General features: G+C 48.5%; 2 protein-coding genes across 11 annotated transcripts in view; one reads left to right on the top strand and one right to left on the bottom strand.

The window, feature by feature from the left end:
* The first annotated feature begins 1,217 nt into the window (after window positions 1-1,217).
* Window positions 1,218-14,585, top strand: AMBP (alpha-1-microglobulin/bikunin precursor). Its single transcript, XM_049894959.1, has 10 exons — window positions 1,218-1,334; window positions 2,916-3,058; window positions 4,747-4,823; window positions 5,743-5,856; window positions 6,290-6,391; window positions 7,179-7,225; window positions 11,372-11,453; window positions 13,198-13,365; window positions 13,689-13,862; window positions 14,494-14,585. The coding sequence occupies exons 1-10, from the start codon at window positions 1,218-1,220 to the stop codon at window positions 14,583-14,585; spliced, it is 1,116 nt and encodes a 371-aa protein (XP_049750916.1).
* A 1,958-nt stretch (window positions 14,586-16,543) lies between these two features.
* ZNF618 (zinc finger protein 618) overlaps window positions 16,544-24,906 on the bottom strand; it is a 190,570-nt gene continuing 182,207 nt past the window's right edge. For all 10 annotated transcript variants that reach the window (XM_049895070.1, XM_049895077.1, XM_049895071.1 and 7 more), the window contains one exon: window positions 16,544-24,346. In XM_049895070.1, the coding sequence (XP_049751027.1) occupies window positions 22,827-24,346 (1,520 nt within the window). In that variant the 3' untranslated portion in view covers window positions 16,544-22,826. The remainder of the gene's footprint in view (window positions 24,347-24,906) is intronic.

Genomic DNA, 24,906 nt, shown 5'->3' with positions numbered 1-24,906 from the left:
TGGTTAAGTCAGCAAAAAAGAAGAAGAACCTCAATGAAATAGACTGCCACAGTGGATGAAACAATGGGCTCAAACATAGCAACGATTGTGAGGATAGTGCAGGACTGGACAGTGTTTAGTCCTGTTATACATGGGTTCACTGTGAGTTCGAGTTGACTCTATGCACCTACCAACAACAGTATTCAGTCCCCTACACATATAGTTGTTACTATATGCCAAGTGCTATTCTAGTGCTTACAAGTATTAACCCCTTTAATCTTCACAATAATGCTATGAACTAGGAGCTATCATCCCCATTTTACAGATGAGGAAAGTGAGGCATATAGCTAGTGAGTACCATAGCAGGGAGTATAGCTCCTCAGTCCATGCTCTGAAGCACTTCTAAATGCTACCTCTGACAGTAACTCCATGTCCCAGCTAGGGAGGTCCCTGGGTAAATCACTTCTCTTGGAGGCTCCAATCCCCTGTCTGTAAAGGAGGAAAATAGCTCCTAGTTCACTGGGTTATTGTGAGAATTCAATTCAATTCCATGGCATATGTAAAGTGCCTGCTACAGAGCTGCCACAGTGCAGTTGTTCTGTGACTGGAAGCTGTGATCATAATCAACATCGTTATTATTTCTACTATTATTTGCAAGGGCTATGGGTAGCCTTGGGCCAGAGAAGGAACTCTAGGGACAGGATGCCTGGGCTCTAGTCTTGGCTCTGTCATGGACTTCTTTGTAGTCTTTGGTAAGTCACTTCCTCTCCCTGGGCCTCAGTTTTCTCATGTGAGAAAAGGGCACAACCAGGCTTGTCCTGTTGGCTCTCAGGGGCATGAGCTCCAGGGGGAATGACCAGATGGGAAAGGCCAGGCACTGCCTGCCTCTCCCATCATCATATGCCCCCCAACAGGTGGGGAGTCCATGCGAAGCATTTCTGGGAGCTGAACCCAGACCAGGTTGCACCAGGGCCTGTGTTTGGCCAAAGTCTCTTCTGAAACAGCCACCCTTGTCCCTCAGTACCACTGACCCCAGTCAGGGGACCACAGAGGATCGATCAGACCTGGCCTTGGGGCCCTGATTGGTCCTGGCTAAGCAGGGCAAACACCAAGGTCACTACAGCTTCAGGTGCCTTCCCCAGCCTCAGTTTGCAGCTGCTTTGTGCAGGAAGGTGGTAGCCCCTCTGTCCCCAGACCAAGCCCGTGAGTAACGCCAAGGCGTAGAGGAGCCCAGAGCCATGCAGAGCCTCAGGGCCCTGCTTCTGCTGCTGACCGCCTGCGTGGCAGTGAGTGCCAGCCCAGTATCAACACCAGAAGATGACATGCAAGTGCAGGAGAACTTCGACCTCCCTCGGGTAATACGGGCCTCACTGGTGGAGGCGGTGGTGGCAGTGGGGTGTCTAAAGCAGCCAGGCCTCCCTGGGCAAGTCCTGCCTGTCTTAGGACCTCAGTTTCTTCACCTGGAACACCAGTGTGTCAATCCCTAAGGGCCTTCCACTCAGACCACCCAGGATTCTTTGAAGCTACAACTCTATGCCTCTGGCTTTCTGTGGGGCTCTCTCGTCTGATATTCTATGGGCCAAATGCCCTCACATCCTAGCCTGTTATCTCAGGGCTCCAAGAAGGACCCATGTTTCAATTAGATTCCACCCCAGAGAAGGCTTTGGCCTGACTACTGCCGCCCCTGCAGCCCCTCACCCAGGTGCTTGTGTTTTTGTGCCTCTCCCTGCCCACCCCACCCCCAGCCCTTCCTCCTTTAACCATACCCTTCTCCACTCGACGGAGTCCCTGGGTGATGCAAACAGTTACGTGCTCGAGTCCACTGAAAGGAGCTTCAGAAGAAAGGTCTGGTGACCTACTTTTGAAAAATCAGCCACTGAAAATCCTATGGAGCAGTCCTACTCTCACACATGGGGTCACCATGAGTTGGAATCGACTTGGCGGCAACTGGTCTCCCCTCAACATTTCTCTGTTAGCAGGTCCTGGGTTCCTGCCCTCACAGGCCTGGCTTGTGAATAGAGATTTGGGCTGACCCAGAGTGGACATGTGCCCGCTAGCTTTGGGACCAGGCATTTGGAATAATGGGAGGAAAAGAAGCAGGATGGAATCATGCCAGACAGTATGCGCTGGTGGGATTAAGAGTCATGGGCATGGGAAGCGTTCTGTCCTGGGGTAGGTTGTCGGGTATGTGGAGTTTGTTCCAGCCCAGCTCTACCCTGGTTCACTGGGTAACCTTAAGCAAGACCTTACCCAGTCCAGGGCTCAGTCTGCATCTGAGGGGATCCAGACCCTTCCAGCTCTGGCATCAGATGTATTTTGTTTGTGTTTAGGGGTAAGGAAGGGTTATGGGCAGAGCGGCCTTGAGGAGAGGGGGCTTCTGGTGCTGTCAGATGGCCGAGGCTTTGAGGTTCTTGGAATCGCTGAACAGGAGGGTGAGAACTCTTTCAGGTACTTGAAGTATGTCAGGTGGAAGCGGCAGCAGGCTTGCCCTGCATGGCCCAGTCATGGTGGAGCTCAAGGAGGACAGAGAGTTTCTGTCATGGACCTATGGCTGCCTTGCCAGGTTGTCAGTCCCCTGTCATTGGAGTAATGAAAGACAGGACTCCTGCTCTAGAGGAGCAATCGTTGATGGCCTTAGAGCATGACGATTGCTCCCCATCCAAGTGAGCAAGGCAGACCCCACACCTCAGCAGAGTGGGCCTTCTGCCTGCAGTGTGGGACCTCATCTGCCCATCTCCTTCCTCAGCTTGCAGGGTGCCTCTAATTCCACCTTAGGGCTCTCTCCTCCCTTGGAGGTGTTTGGCCTCCAATTAACCAGACAACATTATCACTTAAAAGCATTGGTCATTGAGAGGAGGGAGGGGAGCAGGCTTCAGCAAGTCTTCTTTGAGGTCTGAGGGGAATCCAGATCCCCAGAGCTTATGGTTGCTTCCTAGATCTACGGGAAATGGTTCAGCATAGCCATTGGCTCCACCTGCCAATGGCTGAAGAGGTTAAAGACCAGGATGACCATGAGCACACTGGTCCTGGGAGAGGGAGCTACAGACACAGAGATCAGCACAACCAGCACTCGTTGGCGGTGAGTGTCGGGGTGGAGAGGAAGGGGTGAGAAGGACCAGGGACCCACAATCCTCCCCTGGGCTCTAATCACCATCCTGGAAAGTTATAGATCTCTGCTTCCAGCCTGAACTTCCACACTGAGCTCCAAAACCCTCTACTACCCTTCACCCTTTGAAACTGTCCCAACTACACCTCAAGGGTAACGTCCCTGATGCTAGGCCTGCCATCCAACCTGCTCCTTGTCCTCGGGCATTCCATAGCTCAGCAGGGACACTTTGACCCCTAGGGACTCAAGCTAGTAATCTAGGGCAGGGTGGGGGGTGGATCCCAGACACCTCTCTTCACCACCACCCTCCATTCAATCCACCATCAGCCCTGTCCCTTCTCATCCTAAATTTCTCCACTTCTCCCCTCTCCACTGCCACCACCCTGCTCCAAGCCACCTTCCTTTCTTGCCAGGTTGTCTGCAACAGGCTTTCTGCTTCTCCTCACTTCTAACTTCGATCCTTTCCAATTCATTCTTCAACCAGCAACCAGAAAGACCTTTTAAAAATTCAAAAGTGCTTAAGACCCTTCCCAGTTTCCTATTGCTCTTGGGCATAAAATTCAAACCCTTTGACATGGCCTTCCAGGTCTCTCCCAGCTCTTGCCACTCCCCCATCCCCATTCTTTCCGGTGTGCTCTGTCACCCATGCTAATAGTCCTTTTAATCCCTGGAGCCCTCCGCCCTTTCACCCCTTCTGGCCATTAGGCCGATATTCCTTCTGCTGAAAGCACCTCTCCCCACTGCCCTACACTAATTCCTATGGATCCTTCAAACTCAGGTTCCATGTTACTTCCTTCAGAAAGCGCCCCCTGATACCTCAGGTTCAGATTACATGCTCTCCTCTATGCTCCCAGAGCACCTCATACTTTCCCCACATGGCACATATCACACTGATTGCATCACCTCTGGCCTGCCTGCCCCACTCAGTGGTAAGCTCCGTGAGGGTCAGGGTCTGACTTGCTCACCTCTGTATACCCAGAATGCAGCAGTGCCTGGCACATAGTGCTGCTCAATAAAAAACAAACCAACCCATTGCCGTCGAGTCAATTCCAACTCACAGCGAGTAGAACCGCCCCATACGGTTTCCAAGGAGCACCTGGTAGATTCAAACTGCCGACATTTTTGGTTAGCAGCCATAGCTCTTAACTACTACACCACCAGGGTTTCCTAGTGCTGCTCAGTAAATGTTAATTGGATGAATAATAATGCTTGTAAAAATAGTAAGTAATATGTATATAGTGTTCACTCCAAGCATTTTATGTGTATTATGTCACTTAATCCTCACAACACCATGTGAGGTAGAAATTACCACTATCCCCATTTTACAAATGAGGAAACTGAAGCCAAGAGAGACACAGAGTAAGAAATCAATGCATTAACTTATCACTCCAATGGTGCATAAGGATAATGTGCAGATTTGGTTGAGGAAGCTGATTTTTAGTCCTGGCTTTGCCAAGAAGATGCCAGGGCTTAGTCCCTTTTTTCTCTGACCCTCCATGTCCTTAACAGTAAAATGGGGGCAGCACTACCTGACGGCCCCCTAGGGTTAATATGAAGATAAACAAGATACTTGGAAATGTTAAGGGCGCTGTGGGAAGATGGGGTGTCAGGGCCACAAGATATACCAGAAGTTACCTTCTCTTTGGTTTGTTCATTTCCAGGAAAGGTTTCTGTGAGGAGATCTCTGGAGTGTATGAAAAAACAGGCACTGATGGGAAGTTCCGTTATCACAAATCCAGTAAGTGGGGTTCAAGGAAAAAACCATGGGTCTCTGCTTTCCTCAAAAATACCTTGATGACTTCAGTTCTTTCCTTCTGCCTCAGCTCTCTCTGTTCCTATAACTTTTCCTCGCATTTCTCTGAGATGTCATCTAACCTTCCTCCAAATACCTCCTTCTTCCCTTTTCTCTCCACCTTCTCCTTTTTCTTCTTCTCTCCTCTCCCCTCCACTCTCCTCCCTTCCCCTGCTCTTTTCTCCCTTCCTCTCTCCCTCCCTCTCCTCTCCTTTGTCTCTGAAGTTCAGAATAGGGTGATAGGCCCATGAGCAGGGCTGAATGCTGAGGATAACATAAGGATTTCATCAGTCTTCGTGTCTTGTTGGGCATCTGCAATTAGTTGATAAAAACTTACTAAGCATCTACCATGTACAGTGTAGGAAGGATTTGGGCATGAATTTATTTTAATTCAACAAATGCTTATTGAATATGCTCTTTGTACCAAATAATTGTGTTAGGGCTTAAATATTTGAATGTTTGGAGAGATGGATAAATAAATGAGGGAGAGAATAAACAAAGAAGGTAAATGAATGCATGTAAGGATGGCAGATGAATGAATGAATCAATCATCCAATAGATAAACTGATGGATTAATTAATGGGTAAAAAAGAAAAGAAAGAAGGAAATGGACAAATTTATGGATTGAGGTCTGGAGAGGATGGATATATGGAGCAATGGTAGATAAATTAATGATGACTATATGAAGGGGTTGGATGGATAGAGAGAATGAAGATGGATGAACTGATAAATGAATACATGGAAAGGATGAGTGGATAGATGGATGGATGAATAGATGGATGTGTGGGTGAGTAGGTGAAGGATCTCAGGCTAGATGGGCTTTCTGTCCACTGATCCCTTTGGTCTGCCTACATATCCCATGCAGAATGGAATGTAACCATGGAGTCCTATGTGGTCCACACCAACTATGATGAGTACGCCATTTTTCTGATCAAGAAATTCAGCCGCCATGGACCCACCATTACTGCTAAGCTCTATGGTAAAGGCCTATAACTAGATAAACCCATTGGAGTTGGAGGTGGGAGGAGGTCCTTGACTTCTGGGCAGTGGAGTGGGAAAAAGCAGAGAGCTTTGGTTTTTTCTTCTGACAAAACTCCAATTAGGTGAAAGGTGGAAAGAGAAGGTAGAGCTCAGCCTTCCATTTGAGATACAGTCCTTTTCCTCGTGTCTCTAAAATTCCAGACCCAGAGCCTCAAGTTCCTTAAAAAAACCAGTGGAAAGAGCCCTGTGTGGAAAGTTAGGAGCATGGGGCGAGACACCACTTCCCCTATCTTTCTATATCAAGGAGATTGAACTGGGTCAAGAGTTTTCAAATTTCCCCTGAATGAAAACCACTGGGCAAGACAACCTTCTCGCCCTGCCAGCCCAGGCACCTGGTGGTTCTAGGTGCCTCCTCTGCTTCCTACTTGCAGGACGGCAGCCGCAGCTGCGGGAGAGCCTCCTGGAGGAGTTTAGGGAGTTTGCCCTGAGCGTGGGCATCCCCGAGGATTCCATCTTCACCATGGCCGACAAAGGTAAATAGCACCTCCACCCACCTCGCATTCCTGTCCTCTCCTTATCCTTCGCTGGCCACTAGATAGCATCTTCCCAGCCCATGGAGCTTTACTATAAACCTTTGTGATAGGCAAGGATCACGGTCTCTCCCCAGCCTCTTTACAGAGAAGAGAGCTGGGGCCCCTGAATTTGCCCCCAAGTACCTGGCAGAGCTGGGACTAGAACCAAGTCATTGTTCATTCTCCTGCCACATGTCTAAGTGAGGTTGTATCCAGAATCCATAGGTACATCTTAGCAGGCAACTGAACGTGAGGGTTAACAGCATGGGCTCTGGAGTCAGAGCACCAGGGTTCAAATTAGCTGCTCTGAGCTAGTCAACCTCTCAGAGCCTCGTTTTCCTCATCTGTGAAATGGGGATAATAATGCCTGTCTTATAGGTTGCGGTGAGGAATCAATGAGATTAAGTCATTAAATACGATGGCACTCAGCCAGGTGCTTAGGAAGTACTCAATAAATGTTAGCTATTGCTGTGCTTGTGATGATATTGATGAAATGATGATGGTGGTGGGATGGAGATGACGCAGATGGTCAGTCTGTTGATTTTCCAGTAAATGACCTTGAACACGACCATTGGGTGGCACCATTCATGAAGTGGACTAATGTACAAGGCAGTCCCGAGCACAATGCCTACCTGGCACATAGTCGGTAGCACCATAAATGAAACAAAGTCTTCTCTGAGTCCAGGATTCCCCGCACACATGGTCCTTTTATTCACCCCCTCTCTCCTGCCCTGTCCCCACTACCTAGGTGAGTGTGTTCCAGGAGAGCAGGAACCAGAACCCACACTAGCCCTGGTAAGTACACCATTCTCCCACCCCTCCCAGGGACTCAGCGCACTTGGCTTTTGCTGCTCTTGTTTAGGTTCTGTGCTGATGATGGGTAGGGTCAGTGACGGGGGCTGAGAAAAGGCAGTGATAGGCATGGGTCAGACTCACCTGGGCTCAATCTTGGTTCTGTCAACTGGGTAAATTGCCGCCCTACCTAAACCTCACTTTTCTCATCTGTGAAATGGGGTAATTACATTTAACTTCTAGGGTTCTGCTAGAACTCAATGAGATGTTAGAAAACTCTTAGCATGATGTCTTACAGAAATAAAGTATTCAATGAACGAAAATTAAGTCAATAGATTTCCCTAGAACACAACTCAAGAGCAAGCAGCTTCTCAAACCAACTCCTCTCCTATGCTGCCTTTTGCTTTTTTGGCCATCTTGGTTGGAATACCCTTGCTCTGCTTCTAAAGAGCAGGTAAATATCTTCTGTAGGGTTCATTCCACTTGGCTGGGGCTGGAGGTGATATCCGGCTGTCTCATGGCAACACACCCTGAAGCTTTAGATTGTGCGGCCAGGGGTTCTTTCCTTCCATCAGATAGTCGGCCTCTAGTCTATTCTCCACTTTTCTTCTTTTCTCCTCAGAAGCCATTTTCACTACTTTGTCAGAAAAGGAAAAAGACGGGTGAACCCTCAGTTTTCTTCTTTCTGGATTTGGGAGTATTAGAGAAAATTATCTTAAATTGGATGACTTGCCAGTACTGGGGGTTGGAGGGCAAGGTTATGAGCTGAAACTTGCTAAACCATTCTGTTCAGCTCCAGAATATTTTCTTTCCTTGATTGCCAGTTTTAAAGTTGTTGCTTTAAATTATGCCCCTTTCCTTATTTGACTCATGTTGATGAAAATATAGGGGACAGGATTTGTTAACCATTTACTTGATGGCAATGGGTTTTTTAATTTTGGGGAGAGAAATTTTGAGGGAAGTTTCAGTCTGACATCTTAATCCAGATATCAACTAAATCTGTATTTCTTTATCAAAGTCAAGAATGAAACAATAACTAATGACTCCGCTTGCAAAAGAGAGAAACCTAGCACACTTCTATTTCTTCCTTTCAGGTTTTCTGCATCCCTGCTTTTGTGGATATGATCTGAGATTGATGTTTATATTTTCCACCTTTTCTTTTGAGCATTATTTTTAATATTTACATTAAATTACCTAATGATTTTCGCAATTATTTTATTTTATTGGCTTTATAGTTTACCATCATTTATAGCTATCACATCTTCCATTTTCTTGTGTATAGATTTCCTTCTCAACTGGTGGAAGTGTTTCTACAAGTAATTTTTTCAGAAAAGTTACATGGATCTTCACCTGTGTGAGAATGTCTTTCTGAGAATGAGTGAAGAATCTCTGGGTCACAACATTTTCCCTCTTACAACCCTCAGATATTTTTCTAGGGCCTCTGTCATTAAAAGCTGTCATTTAATCTGAGGGCCACCAGTTCTTTATCCTTTGTCCGAAGGAAATGGCTGGGGAAGGGGGGTTGCTTCATGAATTTTGCCTGATTCCCCATTAGCTCTTGTTGTTGATAGGTGCTGTCGAGTGGTTCCGACTCATAGTGACCCTATGTACAACAGAACAAAACACTGTCCAGTCCTGTGCCATCCTCACAATTGGTATGCTTGAGCCCATTGTTGCAGCCACTACGTTAATCCATCCCTTTGAGGGTCTTCCTCTTTTTCACTGACCCTCTACCTTACCAAGCATGATGTCCTTCTCCAAGGGCTGACCCCTCCTGATAACATGTCCAAAGTATGTGAGACATAGTCTCACCATCCTTGCCTCTATGGAGCATTCTGGCTGTACTTCTTCCAAGACAGATTTGTTCGTTCTTTTGGCAGCCCATGGTATATTCAATATTCTTCACCAACACCATAATTCAAAGGTGTCGATTCTTCTTCGGTCTTCCTTATTCATTGTCCAGCTTTTGCATGCATCTAAGGTGATTGAAAACACCATGGCTTGGGTCAGGCACACCTTAAAGTCTTCAGGGTGACATCTTTGCTTTTTAACACTTTAATTGGACAATTCAATTCTTTCTTCAACTCAGAAAATTTTCTTGTATTATGTCAATACTGATTATCTCTCCTTTGGGAACTCCTACCGTGAGAATTTATTTCCTGCAGTATCTAAGCTGCAGACCATTTTGTCTACTGCCTGGTTAAATTCAACACCTTTTCCATCTCCAATAATTTCCCACTTTTCTCATTTTATCTATTTCCATAACTGTTGGCTCCTGTGATGATGCAATATCATCTTGAATTTCATTGCTGGTTTTAGTTTTCTCCTGTTTATTATCATCATTCAGTGTTTGGTAGGGATGTTTCTTCAGCTCAGTCCGATTCTTCTTAAGAAGCTCTATTATTTAATTAGTTCCATGATTTTCCTGTTCCTCCATCCTCACCAAGTACCTTAGTTTCCTAGTGCTGCTGTAACAGAAATAACCCAAGCAGGTAGCTTTAAAGAACAGAAATTTATTTTTCACAGTTTAGGAAGCTAGACATTCCAAATTCAGGGCATTGGCTATAGGGGAAGCCTCTCTATAGGCCCTGGGGGATGATCCTCGGCCCAGTTTCTGTAACCCTGGCGTTCCTCACATTCTTGATCCTCATGTGTTTCTGTCTTCCCCAGCTTATGTGTCTATACAAAAAAAAAAAAAAAAAAACCAAACCCAGTGCCAACTCATAGCGACCCTATTCTTTATATCACTTAGAAGTGATTAGGTTGAGGACACACCCTACATTGATATGGGACTGATATAATAACAAAGAAAGCCCTATTCCCAAACACACACAGGGGTCAGGACTCTAACATATTTTTTGGGGGGACACAATTCAATCCATAATACCAAAGAAGGTTTGTGTACAACAGCTTGAAATGGGTTCTGACTGAGAGTCCTTGATTACAGCTTTCAGAGCAACTTGAAAGGAAACGGGGAAAATTTAAGGTTAGTACATTGTTGTACACCATCAAGTTGATTCCAACTCATAGCAACCCCACATGACAGAGTAGAACTCCCCCATAGCATTTCCTAGATTGCCATGTCTTTTCTTCCACAAAGCTGCTGGTGGGTTTGAACTGCTGATCTTCCAGTTAGCAGCTGAGTGCTTAACCATTGCACGATCAGGGTTCCTTAAGGTTACTATAGCTCTATTTTCCAGGTTTCAAATCTTGCCTGTGGGCAGGGGGACTGCCTGGTGGCTGGTAGTTTCACTACTCACTGCTTCTTTAACTGGTACATTTGCCCTCATTAGGAGCCTGCCTCAGCAATACCACCACAATACCCAGCACATCACCCCAGAGATAAGGCTGGGCGGGGGCTGCCCTGAGGTCCTGCCTCAGTGGGCTCCATACCCAGACTCCTTGACAGCACTGGCAGCCCCTGCTCTGCAGTGCCCCTCATCACAGTCAGGGTGTTAGGGGCAGTCTTGGGGTCCCTTCGCCTTATTCCCCAAATGGCTTTTCCTTTGGCAGGGAGCAAACCATAGCCTGCTCAGCCCCTCTGGCAAACCAGTTGCACCTGTACTCTGTTGTGCAGCAATGCCTTCAAGTTTCTAGCCTGGAAATGCTGTCCTTCCCAGGTTTCTGACTCAGGGGTAGATTATTCTCCATTATATTCTTTTGGGCACTTCAGTTGGAAGATAAGGATGGGGGTATTGTTATACCTCTCAGTTTTAATTATCTTTTCAAACCAGAAATCTGTCCTATGATGCTCATCCTGAAATTCAAGCTGCTATTTCATTAGTTAGTCTATGAGTGGCGCTTCTGTTTATGTTCTGATCCCCAAAGCCAATGTGGTGTGCGTGCGTGTGTGTGTATATACTCCAAGGGTGGTTGTGGGTAGTTGCTGCTGAGTCAGCTCCGACTCATGGCGACCCCATGTGTGCAGAGCAGAACTGCCCCACAGGGTTTTCAAGGCTGTGAACTTCAGTAAGTAGATTGTCAGGCCTGTCTTCTGAGGTGTCTCTGGATGGTTCTGAACCACCAACCTTTCAGTTAGTGGTCAAGTACTTAACCATTGGCACTACCCAGAGACTTCTTATTCCAAAGGTATAGGCAAATAATAGTAGCAAGGTCCCTGCAACAGCTTCTTCTCTTTCTTCTCCACAGAGAGCCCGGAGGGCTGTGCTACCCAAAGAAGAGGAAGGTTCAGGGGCTGGGCAACAAATAACTGATTTCTTCAAGAAAGAAGGTAATGATCATGTGCCTTTTCATTCCCTTCTGCCAGTTTAAAAAAATTTTTTTTTTTTACTGTACTTTAGATGAAGGTTTACAGAACTAGTTTCTCATTAAACAGTTAGTGCATGTATTGTTTTATGACATCGGTTAACAACCCGACAACACGTCAACACTCTCCCTTCTCAACCTTGGGTTCCCTATTACCAGCTTTCCTGTTCCCTCCTGCCTTCTAGTCCTTGCCTCTGGACTGGTGTGCCCCTTTAGTGTCGTTTTGTTTTATGGGCCTGTCCAATCTTTCCTTCTGCCATTCTTTAGAGGAGAAGGGCCCACAGTTGGCTTACCCTGGCTGTCCTCACCACCATGAAGTCTCTTTGTTATCTCTCCACTAAGGAGTCAAGGATTGGGTCTAGAAAGAGCAAATCAAATCTAGGAACCCCTACTCTGCACTGGGTCAGGGCTGGGGGTTAGGGGGGACATAAGGCATGGTCCCTGAGCTTAGACACTCTACAGCTCCATGATGAGAAATGAGTTCTTGCCTTATCTCTGTCACTGTGGCCTCCTAGCCTTGATTTCCTCATCAGTACAATGGGAGATCAGCCTACTCATGGGCAGATTATCCAATAGGCAAGGCAGGCATGGTGCTTATCTTGCTTACCAGATCTTCTGTTGTGAACAATGTCACATGGGTTTCATCAAAGATGTGGCAAAATACAGGTGAAATTATTCACCACAGATTAGTAAGCACAAGTAAGCCTGTGCTTACCTTGCTTACTGGGTCATCTGCCCATTAGGGATTACGAATTTGAAAAGAGGCTTTGATTCTGTAGGAAAGTGCTGTGGGGTTGGGAGGGAGACAGATGCCAGCCATACCCAGAAGCAGAATCTTTGATGTGCTAAAAAAATATGAAATTGTTCACTACAGATGATCTGGTAAGCAAGGTAAGAGCTGTGCTTACCTTGCCTATTGGATAAACTGCCCCTGAGCCTACTGTGTTGACCACCAGGGCTCTTATAGGATCAAGTGCGGAAAGGATGTGAGGATGTTTTGTATAGTTGAAAGTATTCACAATCGACTCATTTTCCAACTTGCTCAGTAAACACTGATCCCTGCTCTGCCCCACGTCCTGTGCTGGCATTGGGGTCGTGGAGAAAAACCATCCACACACTTGAGACTTTCGGACTATCTAGGGGGAAAGTGAGCCAAGGAAGAAAATGATGCGCCCAGCAGGGAAGGCTGGCTAAAAGGCTGGGGGAGCTCAGAGGATAGAAGGGTGAGGAGGTCAAGGAGGATGTCATAGATGAAGGGATATGTCCAGATATGCAGGTAGGGTTTTATTTGAGATGACATTCCAGGGGCAGGGAACAAAGCAAGGGCTTGAGGGTGAACAGGCCAGGCTGGTCAGCATGGGGGTGCTGAATGCATCACCCACTACTATTATTACAGGTTCTTGGGGTAGACAAGCCCATCACAGGGGACAGTGGGGCTGTGGGTTGCTGGGGATGTGGTTCCTCATGTCATGAAGTGGAACGAACATGGGTTTTGGAGCCCCAACAGACATGGTTTTGAATCTCCGCTGTGTGACCCTGGGCAAGTCACTTCCCCTCGCTGAGACTCAGTTTGCTCATCTATTAAATGAGTTGATAATCCCTCCTCTTAGTGTAGAAGTGAAGACTGAATGAGATAATGCACGTTAAGTGCCCAGCCTGGTGGCGGGCACAAAGTAAGCAGTATACGCTGATGTTCTGTCCCTCCTCAGATTCCTGCCAGCTGAAGCATGATGCAGGTCCCTGCCTGGGGATGACCAACAGGTATTTTTATAACGGCTCATCCATGGCCTGTGAGATCTTCCAATATGGTGGCTGCTTGGGCAATGGCAACAACTTTGTCTCAGAGAAGGAGTGTCTGCAGACCTGCCGAACTGTGGGTGAGTGCCAGACACCCCAACTTGCCTCTGTGCACACTGCACCCTCTCCCAACAAACCACCCCACCGACTTAACAGGTAGCTAAGAGAGGGTGCATTAATGATGGAATTTCAGGGCAATTTTTCTGAAGACATGGAAATTCCACTTTTGTTGTGGGTGACCCTTGGCAAATCATTCCCTCTCTGTGGACCTCAGTTTCCCTATCTGTAAAAGAGGGGTAAGGTGTTCTGGGAGAGTGGGGTCCCCTGGCTCAGGCCCTTGCCCTGTGTTCCTGGTCAGCAGGCTCAAGGATTACTAATGCTCTGTGCCTCCCCCCACCCACAGCGGCCTGTAATCTCCCCATAGTCCACGGCCCTTGCAAAGGCTTATTCCAGCTCTGGGCATTTGATGCTGCCCAGGGGAAGTGCATCCTCTTCACCTATGGGGGCTGCCAGGGCAACGGTAATAAGTTCTACTCGGAGAAGGAGTGCAAAGAGTACTGTGGTGCTCCTGGAGAAGGTAGGTATGCAGAGTGCTTGGCTGGGCCAAGGGGCTGTTGGGGTCTGGGTGTGAGAGCCTTGACAGAGAGTAAGGGTGAGGAGAGCCGAGTTCTGGACAGGTAACCAGCCTGGCCACCCTGTGGGCCTCAGGTTCCCATCTGTGAAGTGGGGCCAACCCTGGGGCCTTCCCACAGCTCCTAGCAGGCACCTGGGCAGAGGGTATGCAGGGCAGGGTGAGCAGCCAGGCAGAGCAGGGCTTTAATTCAGGCACTGCCACACCCAAAGTCCAGACACTTCAAAGCTTGGGGAAGCGCCAATTTGAGCCTATTTTCTCTTTTGTAAAATGGGACTGCCTGCCAACCAGGCTGCACAGCACCTGGCATACAGTTAGCACTCAGCTAATGGCAGGGGCTATTAATAATACAATGATACAGTGATAAGAGCAACAGCATGCAAAGAAAGAGCAATGGCTTAGGATTTCTGTGCCTTGATTTTCCCACTGTAAATTACACCTCAAATAAATCAGATGATGGCATTCACTTTGGAGATATCAACTCCTTTGGCAAGCAGGACTTTCTGGGCCCAGGCTCAGGTCCTTCCTTACTTGCCCACGCTGCCTTCCCTCCTCCCTGAGGCACACCCACCCCCAGGTGTCCCAGCCCAGGGTCCTCTGGCCAGCGCTGCCCCCACTCTGAGCCGCTCTGTGTCCACAGATGAGGAGCTGCTGCGATTCAACAATTGATGCAGGCTGGAGGGCGCAGGAGGCCTTGGCCAGTGTCCATCCCAGCACCCCGGGGCAAGCCGGGCTGACAGACCTGGGTCAATAAAAAGACAAACAATGAAGTCCTGAGATTCCATGTCCTGACTCTTCATTGTCATCACAGTTGTAATGAGGTGGGGGTGACGCAGGGAAGACAAAGCCGGGGTGGGGACTTAAGAAACCCCAGTGTTTTCCTGAAGTGAAAAATGCATGTGCTGGGAATATAAAAAAACTATCTTTAGTACACGTGACTGGCTATGTAAATTATCAAACAGAATCCCAGTTCTATTTACCCCGTGATACTGTAAGATGGGATTGTCTTGTTAAACTGGAAAAGAGGAAAAAAACCCAGGTACTGGTTTCTGGGAGAGGTTTGATGGGGCCATCAGCGACCCAGGGTCACAAGTAACTGTGCCCTAGTGTGCCCAGGGGTTCAGGAGGAAATGCCCACACATGCATGAAATAATTCCTGGTCCTCTGCTGCCCAGAACCCCCCTCCAACATTTCACTTGGGCTACCTTCAAGCCATGTCCCCAAGTACCAGCTGCCGGGAGCTTCGAAGCCTCAGGCTGCTTCTCCACAGAGCACTCTGATTTCTCGTCTCCTGAGGTCCCCGCACTGGCCCTTCCTCTGTAAAGAAAACCGTTCAACCAGCTGGGCCCTGGATCTGAGCCAGCAGCCCTGGGTGTGGTCTGGCTTCTTCCACTTCAGGGAGGGTAGGTAGGCTGTCCAGGGAGGCTCAGGCACTGATGTGGCTGACAACTGCACTCCAAGTCAAAAACCCAGTGCTGTCGAGTCGATTCCAACTCATAGCGACCCTATAGGACAGAGTAGAGCTGCCCCATAGGGTTTCCAAGCAATGCCTGGTGGATTCGAACTGCCAACCCTTTGGTTAGCTGCTGTAGCGCTTAACCACTACGCCACCAGGGTTTCCGACTATACTCCAGGAGGCTCCAATTTAGACACTGCATTTACACACTCCAATTTATAAATATTTCGTGTGTTCTGAAATGGAAAGCCGAACCCAGCAACAGAGACCAGGCAGGGCCAGCATGCCTCTCTGCTCCACCGAAGCAGTGCCGGAGAGCCGGCTCAGGGTATGGCAGAACTCCAGCAGCTAGGGGCTGGGGAGGAAGCACCAGGCCAAAGGAAGGCCATGGTGGGCCCATGTGGGTTGCTGTGTGGAGATGCTGCTTGGGTCTTCAGAATGAGCAGAGGAAGGGAGCGCTGGGGTGACCTGGCCCAGCCCCTTATATGGTTTACCAGTTGTTCTCCACCCCAGCCCCGCCCCCCCGCCACTGCTGGCCCTGCCTGAACCTCTCCGGGATGCTGAGCTGCTCCTCCCTTCCCAAGATGGACTTTCTGTTCCTGGGCAGCTCTGGGGAGAGTGAGTATAGGCACTGAGCAGACATGTTTCCACAGCTCCCACTGTTAACTTTTTAAATCACAGATGCCATCAGGGATTTGGCGAAAGCCATGGACACTCTTCCCACAAAATGGACAACATATATAATGTCACACATCATATGGGAGGCCCAGGCCACCAAATAAAGAGGCACATGAATGACGCCCGGGCAAGGTGATCTTGGACATACTCCTTAGGTATTGGGCCTATAGGCCTCAAGAAAATAAATCCACTTCTTCTTCCCTGGGACAATGATCTACATACAAGTAAGGCCTGCGAAGGGGCCACAGTTTCCCTTGGCCCTGTATCCCTCCCTCATCTATTAAACACCTGCTGAGCCAGGCCTGCTGGAGATGAACCATGAGCAGGCCTCTCCTGCCACCCGGGAGTTCACAGCTAAGAAGTCAACACCCCGACCTCAGAGAACCGTGGCCCCCCTCAGGGTGCACTCAGGTCCAGCTCTCCTCACTCACGCCACTGTGGGTGTGGTGCTCCTGCCCCAAACCCAAGAAACACACCATACCGCCATCTTCCTAAAGGTTGTTTTATTGTAAAACCATAAATACAACACTGACATGAAATCATTTAAGCAACTGATCCTCTCTAACTGTTAAAAGGATGTCTTTTTACCTTGGCATCAACCATCTGGGAAATAATGTTGTAAGAATTCGGGGGGTGGGGTACTGAATTCTGGGCTGGGGCTTTTGGTGACTTAAAGGAACCAAGTGGAACCTTCCTCTTCTCCCTGGGAATGTCCCACTTTTGGACAAGAACAGACAGGTAATAACAGCAACATTTAAACAGCTCAGTTTCCATTTTTATTACTTTGTAAAAAATCTTTTCTTTTTTCTGTTCCTTTCCTCCATTTGACACCAGTAAAGTTTTAAACATCATGAAACTGATTTGGCTGTAAATGGAGAAACAGTAGCAAAACAAACAGAAACAAACAAACAAACAAAAAACCCCAAAGGACAAACAGAAAATCCTAAATAAACCCTCAAGTTTGGTTTCGGGGGTTTACATGTTACAAAAACCATCAACTCAACCCCCATGCAATTTGACTCCTTGGAGAGCCGTTGGATCCACACCAACAATACAGGAGACTTCAAAAAACGTTGTTTGTTAATTAACACAGCAAGTGTGACACTAGGTTAACTTTTTTTTTTTTTAATACAGTACATGGTACACAGGGTCCCCAAGATGACCCTGCATAAACCCCTTGTGAAGACTTTAGCCAGGCACTGGCTGTTTATAAAAATATTGTGTTGCTACAAAAGTATAAATTAATGCTACCGGTATTAAGAAATATTAAACACATAAAACTTATAAGGATTAAGAAAAATATTCATTAATACCTGTAGAAAACTCTGGCCTAAAAAAGATATTTTTTTGTGTGTTTTTTTGTAAATTTTTTTTTTTTTTTTTGTATTTTTTTTAAGATGACTTGAGTTTCTTGCACTCGAAGAGAGAGACACAGTCAGATGTGTCTATGGTATTGCCTAGAACGCCTCAACTACTGAGAAAGGATGGGGGTGCACGCATGTGGTTACGGAGTGGGGTGGGGGGGCACCAAGGCTTTCTCAAGATTTACCTGATGTGAATGAATCACCGACATGAACTTGCAGGGAAAAGAAAAACGTAGGATCAGAAAACAACTGAAAATAATTTATGCTTCTTAAAAAATATCTCTGCTTTTTCGGGTGGTTGTACAAAACGGGTTCCTGATGTTTGGGATTGGAGTCGCCCTGGACACAGTGCCTGTGGTCTGAAAGCCCACAGCTATGCAGCACAGGTCTCTCTCCCGGCTGGGCGGCCCCAGCCCCAGATCAGTCCCCCAGCTCACCACTTGGGAACCCGCCTATCCTGAATGGCTGGGCGGGAGGATCCTTGGCTGACTCCTGGGTTGTGGGAGGAGGCCCTCATTCTGGCTGGTCTCAGGCCCCATCCACCCAGCCAACCTGGGTTTCAGAAGCGCCACAGGAATCTCAGGCCCCTGAGGTTGCGAACCAGGCTGGGCCGTGCCCCTTTAAGGAACTTTGGTTCAAAGAGTCAAGGTGTCTGGTGGGACATGGGCCTCCCCACTGTGTAGGTGGGTAGGACCCTCGTGGGCCTTGATGCTAATGCCCAACTGCAGACCTAGCAAATCCTCCTCTGTAGAGTTCAATCTTTCAAGTGACACCTGTGGTGGAGGTGGGACACGAATCCATCAACCACTACCTACCCATCTTCCCTTTCATGAAAGTGGGGCAGATGCCTCTTCTCATGGAAACCACAGGGCTCTTTCAGTGGAAGCCAGGGCTCTACTGCCCACAATCCTCAAACCAAAATGAGGCAGGAAAACAACAAAATCCCCCTCTGGAAACCCTGAAAAGGGAAAGCCGGAGGGGAACAGAAGCAGAAAAACACTGTATCATTGGTTCACCATAACTGGCCTAGCGAACATTAGCCACAGTGAAGGAGAGTGAGGCCCTGCCCAGGTCTCCCATGGGCCCAGCTCAATGCAAGGGCTGAGCTGGGGCTGGAAGGGCCGAGAGCTCCCCAACCATTGTCTCCAGGAGACAGCCTGAGCCTTAGTCTCTTGGTTTCATCCAAAGCCTTCCGAGGAGCCCTTCCTCCTTCAGATCCGTCTCAGAGGTGAAGGCGTGGTACATTCCCCATGGCAACACTATGGACTTGGCGCAACTCAATGGGGCAGGAGGAGGCTTCCTGCCCTGCTCTGGGCACCTCTTCTTCCCGTCTCTTCAAGCACACCCATCATGGTGGCCACCTCGCAGGGCCTCCCTTCTTTCATCCTCAGCTCAGATTCACTTCAAGCTTTTCTGTGAACCTGCGGCCCCCAAGAGCGTATGCTATATCCCTGACATCTCTCTAGTGTCCGTTTTCTAAGGAGTCTAGACCAAGTCCAGGGGGAAGCAGGTGCCCCTGTTCAAGAGCAAGTGCCTCCTAAGACATAGGAGGTTCAGCTTCACAGTGGAAAACTTGCCTTGCAGTTGTTCGCTGGTATTTCTTGAAAGTGCAGGAGATAAACGGAGCAAACTGAAGGAGTGGACTCTCTTGCCAGACTGACACACCTGGTGTCCAAAACAAGTTCTTTCCTGGAATCCTGAAGACCCATAACTTCTCATCCATGTCACTGGATTGCCCCTTCTTCTTGCCTGGAAGCCATGGTACCCTTTCCCAGTCAAGATCCCAAATGCCAGGCATGTCAAGTCGGGTGGAAGTGAAGCTCCCTCACTGACTGGCAGCAGGTGACCTTTAACACTGTGAACCTCCCAGAGATGAAGTATGGGCAGAAATGAGCTTTTCTTCGGTGGCTCCTCCGTTCTCTTTCTGGAGGCCTGACTGATGGACCCAGACAATGGGCAAGGCATTGTGTTGAGACAAGCGCATCCAGTCATGGCAGATGGCACCGCTGTTCTTGGTGTCACTGAAGGACCCTCCCCTCCCACACAATGCTGGGGTCCTTGACCTGGGCTTTGTTGAAGCAAACTAATCTCAGATGAGGGCAAACCACTGCAGAGCAGAGGTGTGCATTCTCCTCCTCCCCTCTGGGGTCCATGGATGTCAAAACAAAGGCCACCATTGTCCTGGCAATCCCGGGGCTTGAGCTGAGTTGTATCCAGTCAGCAGGAAAACATCTTGAGCTGCTAAGAATGACAGAAATGGTCCAACTTCCTGGTCTCCTAGCCCCCAAGAACTCACAGTGGTCACAGAGCTGGGAGGCAGACAGCAAATTGTTTTACAAAGTCAAGGGCAGGCTGAATGCTGGGCGATGGGCTGGAAGAGCCTGTCTCAATCCTTTGGCTGAACTAGAATTTGAATAAGGTGGATACTGCTGGAAATAAGGGGCCAATGGCTGAACATGGGAGATATTTTGGTTTTATCAAGCTGTTCCGTGCAGCAGGATTTGCATTCATGGGAATGGGTTCCAGGAGAAAGCAGACTGAGGGGGGTCCAGCCTTTCTTGCTGGTGATGCCAGTGTCTGGGGAACTGAGAGCGGAAGAGAGAACTGATTGCCTGCCACCCTGTTGTCTGATGGAAGAGAGTGGCATTCACATCAAAACTGCAGAGGCAAGCCAAACCCTAAGTACTGGACTGAGTTGGGAAAGAGGATTGAGATGCGAGCTGACAAGGTACGAGCAGATATCAAGAGTTTAACAAGACCTGCTCTTTCCAACTGTTTTTCTAGAGGGCAGACATCGCCAAGTTCCAAAGACAAGAATGCTGAGAGCTCTAAATGCACATCTCCACTTGCATTCTGATGACTCTACGATAAAGTGGAATGCCCAACTATTTTCTAACCAGCCCAGTGATGGGGAGATACTAGCACAGTTCTGCTCCAAGCAGAGGGAGGACAGGGCTCTGCTCCCATCGACCTCACAAAGTAGGCAGCTCTTATCCTCCATGTGTGGCTAAAAGTGCCAGATCATGGACCCTTCCCCAGCAGCAACGCAAAGATGAAGGGATCTTTTGCTGTAGGCATCTGTCAATTATTAACAACCCTTCTGTCACCTTCTGGAATGCCCTGGAGGGTCGGGCCCAAGTCTTCACAAGCCCCATAATCTGCAAAGTGGCATGAAGTTACTGTCCAGGTGTCTCCCTTTTCTATGCAAATAGAGGCTCTTTTGATGGCATGATCTGAGTTGGAAACATTGTGGAGGAAATACCTAGAACTTCTCTGGGACAGGAAACAGCACAATGATTCCCGAGACCATGGCTTGCTGGAGTGAATGTGGAAATGGCCCACTTTGATCCATTTCTCTTTCAATATGTTCAAGGCTCTGGAAGGAGAGCTGGGTGAGTTCTCATGAGGCAAAGTGTGCAGGCTTGGCCCCATGGACTGTTTTCTGGGCCCAGGGCTAAGCCTTCTTGAGTTTTCAACCGACTTCATGCCCCTCCTGCCATGGATGTGGGGGTAGGGCTGCTAATACAGTGCTTTTTGTAGTCGAGGTATCTTGTAGTTGTGTAATGCTTTATTACTGGGAAAGGATGGCAGCGACGTGGCCAACACCCAGGATGGCAGAATGTGCCTTTGCAAATAGCCCCCCATCATAATGGTGGTTATTCTCAGATGAAGCACTTCACGTAACCATCTCTGTCTCATAGCTATAGTCTTGGGGCGGGGTGGAGGGGCATTGGGACCACCAGCACTTTATTCACTAACAGTTAGGGGAGTTGAGCACTGATACTGATGGAACCACCTCTTGAGCATCTGCACTGAGAACATAGACTCTCAACTGCTCAAAACAAGGGTAGCAGTAGAGAAAAGCCTAAATACATCTTTCACAGCATCAAGTCAAATGTGGTCTAATGCCACCCCACCCTCAAGAACATCAACCGTTTGGCCCCGAGGCACCATGCTCAGCAACTGTCTTAGAAAGGAGGGCTGAGGGGGCACCAAGGGCTGCGGCTACGGTACTGCCTTAACGGCTGGGGTCCTGGGAAGGGAGGGGCGGCTGTAAGTCTGAGGTGTGACGGATGTGCTACGGATGGACTTGAGAGTCCCTGCTGAGTGGGAGGGTCAGTGAAGTGGCGAGTAGTGTAATGCACTCTGGGTATACAAATCGGACATTCGCAGTACCAGACACAGCTGACCAGGAGGGCAGGTCTTCCACTTACATTCAGAATTCCTAAGCCACATGCTTCCCCTATGGCTTCCACCAAATCCAACATGTGTGAAACCTGTGACTTCTCCCTTGCCCCTGGTTTCCAAAACAGCGCAGCTAATTTCTTGGTCTTGGCTGATGGAATACATGAAAACTCTAGACTGTACAGGGAAGGCTTAATAAAAACCGTAGGATTTTAGATATACCACTGAGATGAGCTAGTTTACAGTGTGACTTGAAGAACAAAAAGGGCAATTAAAAAAAAAGACTCCGAAACATAAGTTATAGACATTCAGTGCCTCCTAGCAGAGTCTAAATAAAATTTAAGAAACAAACCAAAAAAAAAAGTAGAAATTGCTAAAATGTTAGGAAAAAAAAAAATCACTTAAGGAGTGGAGACAGTATCTATACTTCTCTGAAAAATGTCTTTTTGTCTATCTTATATTAAAAAGCAAAAAGTCAGCTTTATATTCTTAAAGTCTCCTTTCCTGATTTGGGGAGATAGATAGGTGTGTTTCTAAGGCGGCTACCCCGGAACACCCAAGGGGTGTCACAGAGGCAGCAGCTCAATGCCCTGAAGGTGAACAAGAAACAAAGTCCAGTGCAGAAACTGTCCATCTGATGCCGTTTAGAGAATCCATGGCAGAGCAGCCGGGGGAAGGAGCAGGTTACAAGAGAGTGGGGGTGCTGGGGAAGGGAGATGGGGGACATGGGATGAAGGACAGAGAACGTCAAGTCACTTCAGATCTCAGCTGCCTGAACATTTTACAACATCAGCTTTCTACCAATCTGCACACCTGAAAACGGAGTCTTTTAAAGCCCCCTAACGGAGAAAAAGGAGGTGAAGTGTCTTCCCTCTTTCCCACACACTCAGCTTTCCTGACACGCCCAGTTTAATGCACATGTGCCCACGAGTTGGCACACGGACATGCACCAGGGTCGTGTGTGTGTGCACGCATGCATGGAGCTTCCGTGGCCACAGAGGTGAGCACAGAGCCCCCCACGCCCATGGTATGTGCGTTTGTACCTGCACACACACACTGAAAGAAGCACTTAAGTTTCCAGGGGGCATTTATAATGAGGTCCACAGTGTTTAGAACTTAAAATTCCTTTTCTTTGTTTGTGACAGTGTTGTTTTTTTTTTTCCCTAATGTTCTCTTTTTTATTTTTTTCCTTTTCTTCCTTTCTTTCCTTCTACTTTTTTTAAAGTCTTAAAGCATGTTGGATTTCAGAAACATGAGTTTGTTCATATCTTCTGGACTTAGCAATCGCCTCCTTTTGATTAGGAGAGCCTGTTCACACATATTTACACACCCGCTCCTGGCCCCCACCGCCGGGACTGCTAGGAGCCAGAAGGCGAGCTTAGCGAGTTTTGTGTGCTTTTGGGTCACGCATGACCAGTACTGGAAGAGATCAGGGGTGGCCTGGAAGAGGGGCTCCTGCAGATAATCGTAGACCTCATTCTTTCCAAGCCGATCATCCTCCTGAGCTGTGGGGTTCTCACCAGCAGCAGAGCGGGACTTCTTGGCAGTGGGTTCAAAGTCGGCCTCCTCAGTCCAGGACTCCTTCACCTCATTGATGAGCTCACAGACCTTGCCGATGATCTCCTCGTGCTGGTAGGGTGGGACGGGACGCAGCTTCTGCTGGGGATCCAGGATCATTGCCACCTTGTGTGCCGGGTGCACCTTGAAGTTTTCCTTGAGTGCCTCCAGGAAGAGGTGGCACAGCTTGCTAACAGTGCCTGCGTCATTGGCCTTGGCCGTGAAGAGCTTCTCCAGCCGGACATAGGTGGGCAACACCAGCTGCAGGGTAGGCTGGCTCTCATTGCTCAGCTCAATGACTGCCTGCTTCACTGGTGTCAGGATAGCTGCCAGGTTGCTGAGCAGGTGCTTGTTGAGGCTCTGGATGAGGTTCATCTTCTTGGCCCGGCTATAAAACTCACAGATCTGCTCATAGCGCTCGTGCACCAGCAGCAGCGAGTCTGTGACCGAGTTCCAGCAGGGTGGTGGTGAGGTCTCCTCCAGTGACCCGAAGGTCTCTTTTGCAAGGCCGGTGGAGCCCGCCAAGTCCTCGCACACATTGAGCAGCTCGATGACCTCATGCATGCTGCGGGCCTGCAATGTCCGCTTGCTCAGCACACTCTGCACCACCGAGTTCAAGGCACAGGCTGAGCAGCGGAGGCACATGCCGGCCTTGGAGAAGGCGGATGCGCTCACCCGGCAGTCTGTCACATATACTGTCCTGATCTCTGACATTACAAACTCCGACAGCACGTTCTGCACCCAGTGGTGTACCAGGTCACCACTGTCACGAATGTCCGCGCCCTTCACACCCAGCACGTAGCTCTTTATGTGGTTGCCCTCGGCCTGGTAGGCTGTCAGGATGTAGCAGGAGTCAGGGCCAACACTCTGTGAGTGGCAGGTGACGCCAATGCCCAGGCAGGCATTGCTGCCCAAGGCACATGTCACCTTCACCTTCACCTGGTTGTACATGCGCGGCAGGTGCTTCAGCGCCAGTGTGTTGAAGTTGCCCAAGATCTCGGTGACAGAGAATGCCCCGTAGCGGGCACCACTGTCCACCAAGGTCTGGGCCAGCTTTAGGAATTCCTTCCCGCTCACCACACTCAGCGCACCCAGGTCAGCACACATGACCCGCAGCAGCCGCTCTGCGATGTTCTGCCGCTCCTTCTCGGGGATCATGCTATTGTTGGGTGTTAAACCACTGGTTGTGGCTGGTGGGGGACACAAAGAGAGATGTGATTAATCCTGGCATTTGAGGCTCCTTGGTCCAGCTGCAGCCTATTTTTTTCTAAGCACCTAGTATTAGGATATAATGAACAGATTTCATCTTGCACAGAATTTGGTGGTGCTGGCTGCTTTTAAAATAAGAAGGTCTCATAGGAATAAAGTTCTATGACTGATTAGTAATGCCTGCCACGGGCATGGGAATAAAAGAGAGTGGTATGTGCGCCACATACTTGCTGTATCTGTCTTTCCCCTCAACCTTTGAGGCCAATTACTCTAATCTCTTCCTCAATATAGGAATTGCCTCTAATAACATCTCTAGGACAATAAGATATATAAGGTAATAGATAATGTGAAGAGGTGGGTTCTAGTTCTTTCACTAATTTGTGCTTTCTGATCACAAAAAAATCACTTTCTCTTCCCGGGCCTCCTTTGGCCTACCCAGGGAAGTGAGAATTTCTGCATATGAGGTCTTAGGTATAAATGTGCTTTTGAGCCTGTTGTGCATTATCATGCACCATCATGGGAGGTACAGGTGGTGGCACGG

This window comes from Elephas maximus, chromosome 9 (assembly GCF_024166365.1).
Source record: "Elephas maximus indicus isolate mEleMax1 chromosome 9, mEleMax1 primary haplotype, whole genome shotgun sequence".
Lineage (NCBI taxonomy): Eukaryota > Metazoa > Chordata > Mammalia > Proboscidea > Elephantidae > Elephas > Elephas maximus.
Note: the sequence above shows the minus strand (reverse complement) of the source record. Positions and strands in the feature narration are given on the sequence as shown.